The 12272-nt window shown below is 37.6% G+C and overlaps 1 protein-coding gene across 1 annotated transcript in view; it reads right to left on the reverse strand.

Annotated features, from left to right (window-relative positions):
- Window positions 1-12272, reverse strand: part of DCAF5 (DDB1 and CUL4 associated factor 5) — a 686846-nt gene that overhangs the window by 622953 nt on the left and 51621 nt on the right. Inside the window, exon 2 of the mRNA XM_044073987.1 lies at window positions 9980-10123. Within this exon, the coding sequence (XP_043929922.1) occupies window positions 9980-10123 (144 nt within the window). The remainder of the gene's footprint in view (window positions 1-9979; window positions 10124-12272) is intronic.

Raw genomic sequence — 12272 nt, forward strand, 5'->3', positions numbered from 1 at the left:
TCGCTAGTAAGTATACTGTCTGATGCCAGCAAAGGAGAAACTTAGAGAGCCTGTAAGAAACTCAACGAGAAAAGGTGAAGAGAAAACATTCAGCTGTTCAGTAAAAAGCAGTTCAGCCTTAGGCTTTGGTAAAAGAGATGGCTTCTAGTAACTTACAAAAAAAATAAATAAATCAACTGTGCTCAAAGCTGATTAAAATAACATTAAACACTGAAGGAGTAGATCAACTCAAATAACAAAAGGCTGGAAAAGAAGCTTTAAAAAGCTATTCAGATGAACTGATAAAACTGCAAAAATCAGTGGTCAAAATGAAGAAAAGGCTGGCTGAGTATGAGTCTGCTCACAAAGAACTCCTTCAAAAAATGGAAAGGTTAGAAGACGAAGCACGCAGAGAAAAAATAAGATTTTCTGCTGCACCACAGAAACTGGAAGGAACAAACTGTATTAATTTGCTGTTCCACAGCAGGATTTGATAATTGAAAGGACACGACTTGTGTATGCTCCAAACCTGGCCATGAGAAGACAGTCAAGACCTGTACCAGTAAAGGTACAATCATGCCAGCAGAAAAAGAGTTGATCCTGACAAAACTGTGGACGAAGGGTAAAGTATTAGAACTTTGAAACAGTAGAGTGTTTGTGGAAAATGATCATTCACTGTATGCCAGGAAGAAGTGAAGCAAATTTATCCTGGCAGTCAGGGAATGTCAAGAAGCAGGTGCCAGATTCAAGCTACTGTATCCACCTGTCTTCAGAATATTTTCCTAGAGGATAAAATTACGTTTTGATGCAAAACGGGCTAAAGAGGAAATACAAAAGTTTGTCTAACAAAAAAGTGAGGCATGAAACAGAAGGCGGCTCTGCTTCGCATTCTTCTGATGATAAGGCCTATACAGAGACTTTGGTAGTGAAACTTTTTCCAATACCACAAAAGGAAAATGCTTGAGAGACAGAAAAAATGCACAAGAGTTGACGAGAAGAATCAAGAGAGTACCTTGGACCTGAACCAGAGTCTGGGGATGGGAGATGGAAATGAACAGGAAGACAACTGGCAACATTGAAATTAGTGAATAAATAAGAGTTGATAAAGCATCAATCACATTCATGAAATATGGCTTTACACGGAAAAGTGGCTGAGAAAGATTGGACTTTTGCTGACTTTGTTAAAACATGTGGGGGGACTGAAAGGGTTATACACCACTTCATGTCATTAATGTTTAGAAAGACACTAAAAGGGAAAAAAGTAACTTAAAAGAATGTTTTTATTTTCTTAACAGTATTTGTATAAAACATTTCATGACAAACTGCATATTATATAGTAAAGCATTTTACTTTCTTAGTTTTAAAAATGTAGGCATTACAAAGTAGAAAGAGAAGAAAGTCTGGACTTCAGCATATTAACTTGAACATGCTTTTACCTTGGGATGTGGGATAGGGTGTAAAAGTGCACTGACTATAATATAAGTAGAGTTGGGATGCTTTCTGTAAGTATAGCAAAGGTGACCATCTGGATTAATGCCCTTGGTTTAATGCAATAACATGTTTTTTGTTTAAGAATGTGTGCTATAAAAATAAAAGAACACTTAGAATATAATGAAAAGTTTTCATATAACAAATAAAGGATCAATGTGAGTTGAGAAGTCTGCAACTGGGGGCAGCTGTACCTTCTGTTCTTATATTTCCATAGGAGCAAGCTGATTACAGGCCCAGGCAACAAATCTCAACACCTCTGGACATCGTTTGCTGAGTGAAATATAAAATTAAAAGGTACAAGGGCAAGCAGCTTAGTAAAAAAAATAAAGTTTGAAGTTATTGGAAGTGAATAAAAAGATAGCAGTTTTCCTGATACCTAAATATCTCAAAGCATTTACTAGAACAATGTGTAATTTATCTTCATTTAAAGACAGCCAGTGCACTTTTTCTTAAAGCTACAAGTTAATGTTTTCAGAAAGCATCCCAACTCTACTTATATTATAGTCAGTGCACTTTTACACCCTATCCCACATCCCAAGGTAAAAGCATGTTCAAAGTTAATATGCTGTTTTACACATCTGGGAGGGGAATAAAGATAAGACAAGAACAGTCAGCAATTACTGTAAGTAGGAACACAGGCTGTACATGCACGTAAACATGGATAATCTTAATTTTAGGTTAGATAATGCCTTTGGATGCAGCTATTTGGGACAACTGCTCCTGTCAGTAGTGTTAAACTTCATTATTTGAAGATGTACATAGTTCTATGTATAACAAAGTTATGAGGTTAACGGGGATGCTGTGTGTGTGTGTGTGTGTGTGTGTGTGTGTGTGTGTGTGTGTGTGTGTGTGTGTGTGTGTGTGTGTGTGCGTATGTGTGTGTGTGTATTTGAGGGTTTTCATTTAAACAAAAAGTATTGTAAAATGTGACAAAGGTTCAAACAGAGACAACAAGAAACAACTGTATAAAGATCAACTTGCTTAACATTAGTGGGTGCACGTAATAAAAAAAGCTAGAAAACAGACATTTAAAAAGGCAAAAAAAGCTAGAAAATAGACATTTAAAAAAGCTGACATATATAATAGGTGAGTATAACTGGCTACTCAATCCACATTATTTTGGAATGCGAATGGCCTCAAAGTTGTGGACAAAAAGGTAAGAGTATTGAATTATATTAAAAATGCAGAGTGCAGATAACAATGCTACAGAAGATACATTTGGAAAGAAGTGAGCATGTGAATTTGATAAAGAAAGGATTTCAGGATGACTATTTGGCAGAATATCATGAACTAAGGAAAGTAAGAGTGGTTATACTAATTGCTAGAGGAGCTCCAATAGTGATAAATGAGGAAAAAAAATATAATAATGGTGAGTTTATGGTAATAAGGGGCTACTGGCAAGGAAGAAAGATTACACTGACATGTATTTATATTCCACCTAAAATTGCTATTATGGAGCTTAAGAACATCTGGGGAGAAATAATTAGCTTTCAGGAGAGAATACTGCTTATAGGTAGGGATTGGAACTTGATTTGCAACTGTGAGGATGTATGTTGGGGACCTAGAAGAGAAAATATAACAAAAGGCAGACTTCTGAAGAAATTAATGAAAATATTTGGTACAAAAGATGTGACTTCAGTAGTAGGAACTCAGAGAATTTACATATTATTTCTGAAAGTACAATACCAGGGCTAGACAAAACAGAAATGACTTTTTACAGGAACATGTGCATTTAATTGAAAGCTTCAACACACATCAAATAACTATTTCACATCATGCACCAATACAACTAAAATAAAAATATGGGATAATGAAGAAAAAATGAAACACTGGTGCTTCTGCAGCTATCTGTTAAAAAGAAAGGAATTTAAAGGATGGGTAATGGAAATTATTCAAGAGTTATTAGAGAAGATAGAAATTTCTTCAGAAGTTAAAGCTAGTGAGTAGGATAAACTGGAAAAGGAGTTTAAAACAGGGTAGAAGTAAAAGAAAGATATATTGTTAAGAAGTAACAAGAATTATTTAGAGGAGTGACAAAAGTTAAATAAAGTATTGCAGAATAACAGAAGACACAACTGAATGATGCTTAAGAGAAAATAACGGCTTGTCTGGAAAACACGCTCGAATTTAGAAAGATTGCTGTTAAGCTACTGTTTTTTGGGGGTCTACTTTATTTATGGGAAAGCGTAAAACCACGAATACATATGGATCGAACCATATGCATCGAAAGTTCAAGCTGTCAAAAACTGTAAATGGAAATCTCTGTAGGTGGAGATTTCCATTTACTTCAATGTAGTGCGATCTCGAAGTTGGTATATTTAAGTAGCGGGGTGTGGGGGGATGCAGGGGGGCTTGCCCCCCTGCCTACATCTTTTTTTTTTCTGTGTATTTTTTTTCTTTATTAACTTTCGAACGTTTAAGAGTTCGAAGCTTATGTGTCAATCTTTATGCATTCAAACTTTTGAACGTTCGAGTTAATAAAGTAAACCCGTTTTTTGGTAACTCCACAGCACAAAATCATTTAGCACAATGACTTAGGCAACAGAACGCAGATAAGAGTTGTTGCCAAGCTTAGAGAGCCTACAAAAAGAAAAATAACCAGAGATCCTGTAGAGGTATTCAAGAAATTTCAGAATTTTATAAAAAACTGTAAAAAGTAGAGAAATGTAGAAATCAAGAAAGAGAACAAATGGAAATACTTATGGAAAACTCAAGTATGCCAAGCTTTATATAAAGATATTGAGCCTAATAGGAAACCTTTTTATAAATACATAACATGTGGAAGGAGTACAGACATACAAAGTGATAACCTGTATATACATTTTAGATTTTTATCACAGACACAGATTATAGATATATTTACAAAATGTTATGCAAAACAGTTTGGCTCCACAAACAGGGTGATAAACTTTCCTAGTTACATCCAGGTAAACTCAGACACAGAAATCAAATTAGATTACATTGAAAATCTATCAGCAGTAGAAAATATGAGATGCAAGATCATTTTATAGAAATACAAGGGGAAGGACATACTGCAAGCTATGAGGAACTACCAAACACCTACAAAGCAGCATCCAGTATTAATACAATCAGCTACTTCTCCTCTATCCCTATAGTCTGACTATTAAAATGAAAATACTTTTCACTGCATGGTTACCTTTTTTGGCAGCTAGCCTGTACTTTACTGCGTTGTTCACTGTGGTACTGCAAGCAATGGCTCACTGGTTCATTGCTATTACTTGTGAAAGAGTCTGCCTCCTGCTTTTACCTGCTGACACTGCTTTTAGTTACTCTTCTTATAGTGTGGGACAAAGCATTTACTAGTATATGTTGAAAGGGGTTTACAGTCATTTGCTTAAGAGAAGACTGACTGCTTGCATCACAGATGGTGTAGCACAAAGTGACTGGTGCTCATGCATGGCATTTTTGTATGGTTTCTGTGCCTGCAGCTTAAATGAAGTAAAACAACACAGATTGTCACTTCTAGGTCCATACATTTTTACTAAGCTTGCGGTCATGGAGACCATGAAGAAGCTTGGTTAAACCACCTAGTAGTGGTGGAGAATAATATTCCCCACTAAGCAATTTTTTCCACACATATCACCAATACAGTTGTCCAGATTGGTTTTCCAGATGATATTAAGTACTCTGCTTGATATGCAAGGGTAGCTTTTTTCCATAAGCAGACTCTGGATAATACTGAGTAGAGAGACAGGATTTTTAGTCTTTCGGAAAAGCTAAAGTTACTAAGACCAAAGGTCTTTTTAGGCAGAACCATTAAGGTCTTTCCAAGTTGTTTTAAGTTCTTAGAGAGTTGTATGCCAAAGGGGGAAACATATTCAATGAAGGGTATAATAATATAAGATCTGTATGGCATAAGGACTTTCTAACCAACACAGAGACGTGCTAGTTAAGAGATTCTGTTATCAACACAAGTACCCATGTATCTGATGACGGTGTTAGACTGAAGTGGAATGTTATCTACATGGTAAGCAGTAGTAATGCAAGATTTACCCAAAGAAACTCTGCTGCATTTGCTAGCATTGAGGGAAAGATCATAATTAATATACCCAGCCTTTGTTTGGTCCATCTCTTGCTACAGAATTTGCACAGTAGAATGGGATTTGATAACGGTCTCCCAAATTTGCAATCAGCAGCAAACTTAGTTAGCTACAGTCCACTGATGTTAGCTTTCATATATACCAAAGATGAAGAGAGCCCAAGACAAGGGCCTGTGGGATACCAATGATGATACTTTTCAGTCTACAGCAAATGCACCTAACATTAACAGAATGGGTTCTGTCAGTCAGTCATCTTTCACAAGAAGTACGTACATGGTACTGTTGAACTGGGAAGGTAGATCAATAATTCAAGCATGGGGGATACTGTCAAAGACCTTGGCAAGGTTGAGGTAGGCAGCACAGACTGTATGCCACTTATCTATGGCCAAAGTAAGTAATTTGAAGAACTCAACCATGATGAGCAGGAATGATCTGCCTTTTCCAAAGCCAAACTAATGCACACAGGGCTAGAACGTCAGCTATACTGCTTTTATTAGTTCAAATGCAACATGCTTCACAACTTTGCAAACAATGCTAGTGAGACTAACAGGCTTGTAATTCCCAAGGTCAGCAGAGGGATCAACTCTATACAAGGGCTCCACGACAGCTGTTCTCCACACCTTGGGGACGTAACCAGCAGAGAGACTCGGGTTGAAGACCCGATGTAGAAATTTTGCTAGAAAGGACTTAGTATTTCTCAGTAGACATACACACCCATGCAACTAGTATTTTTAATTTTGGAAAGTGCCAAAACGACTAGTCCAAGCTGCTTTTAAAGGGGTTAGTGTGTTAGTGACTGCTCTTTCTCCAAGATGCAATGACAGTGGAATGAGAATAACTCAACATTTGCATAGTAACTTCCCCTGACCCACAAAAAAAAAAAAAAATCCAAGTCCACAATTGAAAAATGACAGAAAAAAGTATTGGAGCATTTCAATATTTTTACTGTCATATACAGGAAAATGTCATTCTGTAGTATACAAAATACTGCTTGCCTCTGTCCTTACACCACAAACTCTACACAAGTGAAGATGGTAAGTTGACACCAAAGCCCTCACACCTTAATTCCTGTAAATAAGAAATTGCTGAGTAATGCAAGAGTTTGCACAATGCAGGGCCGCTGCAGTCAGTACAGACCCTTCAGCGAACAGCCACAATTCTGAATGCTTACTGAAACCACTGCCTCTACAGTGGTGAGTGTATACATATGGAATTGGGGGTGGCTGTAACGTATAATACAGTCCACATACTGTCATGGCTCTGTGAGCTGCTAAGTTATGTACTTTCTTACAAACTGCAAAAGTCTCTACATGCATTTGCTACCTAATGTGACTGTCCCCATTTATATCACTTAGTAGTACAACTACCTGCACTCTGAAGTCCGTATACAGAATACCTTTACTACTGTGTATGTGAAATTGTTTTGGTGCTATTCCAACAATGGAGTGGCAGTCTGTGGACCTGTTCTAAATGCCTACACCACAGTTTCCAGTATTACTCCTGTCACTATTCCAACCACAGACTCAAAAAATTTCAGTTTAAGAAACCAGATAATTAACATTACTAGCAGATGATGTCATACACAGTACAAGATGGAATCATAAAGTCCTAACAATGTGAATTTCAGCAGTTTCCTCTGTTATGGGAGTGACCTTAGCGTATGTTATGAGGAGAGGGCTGAACACACCATCCCAAAGACAGAGAAGGTACAGCTGAGAGAAAAAAAATCAATAAGGACTGAGATTTTTCTCATGGGATTTTGTCTCCACAGATCCACAAATAAAACCATTATTGTCCTCCTCCTAGCAAAGCAGCACAAGGACAAAGAGGATGTTCTTACAGACCTACAGAGTTTCTGGATATGAACTGCTAACTACACTGTGCCTATACCAGGCAATGTATACTTGTAGATCAGTTATCCAATGCCACAGCCCCAACACAATAACATGCAGTACTGCCATCTAATACTTCAGCTCTTGTACTATACTCTGCACATGCAGTACCAAACACCTAATACTATGGCATTCACACTATAATCTGCACACACAGTACTGATATCTAATACTACAGCATTCACACTATAATCTGCACATGCAGTAATGACATCTAAAACTGCAGCACTAGCACTATAATCTCTGCATCCAAGTACTGTCATGTAATACTAGAGCACTCACGCTATAATCTCTGCATGCAAGTACTTCCATCTAATATTAGAGAACTCACACTACAATCTCTGCATGCAGTACAGCCATTAAATACTTCAACACTCATACTATAATCCCTGTATGGACATCTATCATCTCATATCTCAGCCCTCAGTCTGCAGAACTGACACCCAATGTTCCTACCCCTAACCACCATCTCTGCATGCTGATCTTTTACTGGATGCTTCAGTCTCCTACCAAAATCTATGCATACAGAAATGTTATGGCACATCAAGAACTGGAAACAGTAGCACATCTCATTGCTGGGTGTTCATGGCAAATGGCCTGTATACTAAAAAGCACAATCATGTGGCAGGACTGGTACACATTGGGGATTGTGCAAACACTACATAACTGAAGTAGTCGAGAAGCACTAGAAACATGAACCACAAAGCATTATACAGTATGATGAAGTGAATATCACATATGACTACCCATCAGTTCAAAAAACAAATACAACAAAATCAGATATAGTAGTCCATGAAAAAAGACAAGTGTAGGATAGATCATTGAAATTACTACACCCGGTGATTACAGCAGCTTACACAGAGAGAGAGATAATGTCATGAAATATCAGGATTTTGCAGGGAGAAACAACAGCAATATGGATGAAAGATACCTAGACAGTTAAAAAGTGTAGTAAGAGAAATGGGTCTAATAAGAAAGAATTTACAGTCATATTCAGATACGCTACCAATACATGTAACCCCTTATGAATTACAGGAGGAGGCAATTCTGGGCATATTGCAAGTGCTGAGAGAAGCACTCTTGGCTAACATCAAAGACTGAAACAATATCAATTTCATGACCTGTAATCGTACACTGACTAAGGTATGGGGTTCATTCCCATCATGGTATCAGAAACCCAAAAGACTTGGGATAAATTAAACCGACTGGATGTGCATGCAGGATTGCATCTGACACCACAGTTTCCATATTAGACATGGTCACATTCTGCAGAACTACTACATGATGACAAATCAGAGTTATGAATCTTCTGCTTGAAGCAAGTCCACAAAACACTATTACCTGATGTGATTATGTCACAATACAGAATATGGATGTGGGGTGTTAAATGATGTCAATGGCTAAACAACAACATATAGCCTCTGAACAAGGTATGAGTAGAGCTACAACTTCTCAGCCTACATACAGAAAGCCACAAAGAACTGTCCTCATAAACCACTAAGTTTCTCCAAAGGGAAGTGTTAATCACAAAGTTTTTTTACTTAAAAATATTTACTGTGACTTAGTAGGTTTCCAAATGAGGAACAAATAAGCTCTGCCATTTTGTAAGCTCTGCCATTTTGCTATCTCTCTTAACAGAACACACAGTCGGTTTCACTGTCCTCAAACCACCACTCCCACACACAATACATTTCACTGTCCTCTAAACCCCCCCTACACACACACACACACACACACACACACACACACACACACACACACACACACTCTCCCTGCATAGCATCACTAACTAAAGCCACTTGCATATAAAGCTTTTAACATGACTAGTACACTGATGAGAGTTAAGACCAAGCCACTCAAACCTGAATATGGCAGACCTACATGCAACTCTCAACTTCATTTTCATATTCCAAAATACTTAGGAAACCACTTAATCTTAAAAAGCAGGTTAAAGTATCAGTTATACACCAAAAAATAAAGTTCCACCCCACTTAGTTATTTTAAATGCAACTGCTAGTTAAATGACAGTTACTGTTTCTAATCTGTTTATTGCTGGTGCTCCACAAAACATTGTTGATCTTACTGACTTCTGGCTAAGATTCTTCACATAAAACTGCTGCTACCACAGAAATGCCACCCCCCCCCCCATGCATATGCCATACAGTCTTCCTGTATAGTATGCTATACTGCTGCTACTGTCAACATAAGTCTTGTGACATGGTCTCTCACCATATACAAAAGTAAGAAGCACTGCTAACTGCTACCGCATGCATTTTTTGTGCTCAGAGTCACTAAATGCAGACATGCTTCCACCGATGTAATAACTAATCAAAGACTACCTCCACAACAAACACAGTGCTTCACTACTGCAGAACTCTATCCAGCCACTCAAACACCATTGTGTGCCATAACTGGTGATATTCTGCGCCCTTCCAAAATGTAGGCTGTCAGAATCACACAAATGTTACTAAGACAGTAATGTGATGGTTTATGTACTGTGTAACATCATGCAATTGCAATTCACACCCCTTCCTTTTGTCCATTGCCCCTCCTCACCTCCAGAGAAGATCCGAGTGTTCTCGCTGTCGAAGGCAAGACAGAAGATGTTTGACTGGTGTTGTCCTTTCAGCTGAAGAGGCTTAGCCCTGTTGTGAATAGACTTTTCTATATGCCATAGTAACACTCGACGATCATCACCTCCTGTAAACAAAAGTTACAATGTTCACAGTGTACAATAATGCAAGTAATAAATCCACCATATAAATTATACAAGCTCTGCTAATTTAAAACAATTAAGTGCATTGTAACAGAAAAAGAATACAAACATAACTATAAAAACCTAGTAAACTGTTCATCATGGTGATTGCTGCTACAGACATTCACAACAACCTAGGTGCACTACAAGCAGACATAGTTCTTCCAGATATTTTTTAGCAGTCAAATGCTTATGTGGCCTGTACATGGTTCATCTCCCAGGCCCATGATTACACTTAACAAGGGTATCAGAACTTGTCAAGAGATTTGTGATGCATGGCTAGGCTTAAAAAGGCCCTTGTGGTCGTTAGCCTAGTAAACACCTATGAACCTATGGAAATCCATCTCCCCTCTGTTACAGTGAGGCTGGCCATGAAGAGGAAATAGATGTAAATTAGACTGGCTGCTATTCAGTTCACTTGTCCGGCCCTTTTTTTTTTTTTTTCCTTCTTTGGTAACTGGGTTGGTTGACATGTTAACTTCTAAGATCTGAAAGCAGTCTCAAGAACATAGCCTTTCCGGGAGTCTATAATAACTCAGTTAAATGACATACATATAATTATATAATACATATTATATATATATATATATATATATATATATATATATATATATATATATATATATATATATCTATATATAGTGGTGGTGCTGCAGTAGCGTGGTCGCCTCACAGTAAGACGCTGTCCGGTTCGATTCTCAGCTAGAGCGTCTTCTGCGTGGAGACATGTGTGAATGGGCGTACCTTCTTTGAAAGTAGTACATCAGGGCTGGTAACTCGGCACGTAAAAATCAACTACCAATCATTAGCGGACCGGAGTTCCGCTGTGGCGACCCCTAACCGGGAAAAGCCGAAAGACACAACAACATACATATATATATATGTATATATATATATATATATATACATATACATATGTATGTGCATGTTTGTATACAAACATTATGGATAAACATGTTACATATATTTTATATATGTACATGTAAAACGTGTGCATATATCTGTGTACATATATGCGTACACACACAAATACACACACACACACACACATATATGCACAACATATACATGCATATATAGCACACACAATCACATACATCTACATAAGATAACCATATATTTATATACATAAATAATATATTCTGTAGTTTTTTTTTTTATTTTTTTAATCAGGACACCACTTCCCCCAAAAAACTAACCACAAAGTGCTTTTGTAAGCACAGACTGGTGTCCCTGAATATGAGCTGGTCTCTAAGAATGGGTTTGCAACAGACAGCAGGGAACCTCATATCACAGATCTCATAATCTATGGGCCAGGCATGAAGTCAAAGTAGTCTCACTCGCGCAACTAATTTTATGTTTGTATGCTAGATCTACAACCCTCATCTTGGACCGCAAGTGACCTGCAATGTTCGACTCAGGACAGGTGCAATCAAACGCATGCTTGCAATGCTCAGCTGTAGTTCATTCAGGTCCCAGTCAGGCCTTTATCTCTTTGTGCCATGGAGATAGGTTCATCACTGTATTTTATTTTATTTAGGGGAAAAAAAAAAAGTATTAGTCATTGTGCCTTCAGCACTGATAAAAATAGGAATATACAGCTACTCCAGAACACAAGAGAAATTACTTCCAACTCCTACTTCATCTTCTAATCCTGCAAATCTCTCCTTATTCTTTTCAGCACATTAATCAAGAACCTCTACACCGCTACAAAAAATGCTACCCTAGTTGAACGCTTTGGGGACTTGGCAGAGCAGATTGGGGCCAACTGTCTCTCTGAACTCTAAGACCTTCCACAACAAATCAGTATTGACTGAAACATGGCTAAATAATTTACAACTACTTCTAAACCCTAAACAAATTAAAATGCTGTTCTTTACCGCAAAACACATATATATCAAAAAACACTATTCACCCATCATCTCAGACAATTTCACCGTGACAGAACAAGTAAACCATAAATAATTACTGGGTGTCATCACAGATGACCAGTTGAAATTCGACCACTGTGTATCATATTTGGTTTAAAAAAAAAAAAAAAGACTCCTCAAAAACTAGGCGCATTATACAGAGTAAAAACCTACCTCACTGAGA

This window comes from Protopterus annectens, chromosome 6.part0 (assembly GCF_019279795.1).
Source record: "Protopterus annectens isolate FY-2018-M chromosome 6.part0, PAN1.0, whole genome shotgun sequence".
In the NCBI taxonomy this organism is placed as follows: Eukaryota; Metazoa; Chordata; order Ceratodontiformes; family Protopteridae; genus Protopterus; species Protopterus annectens.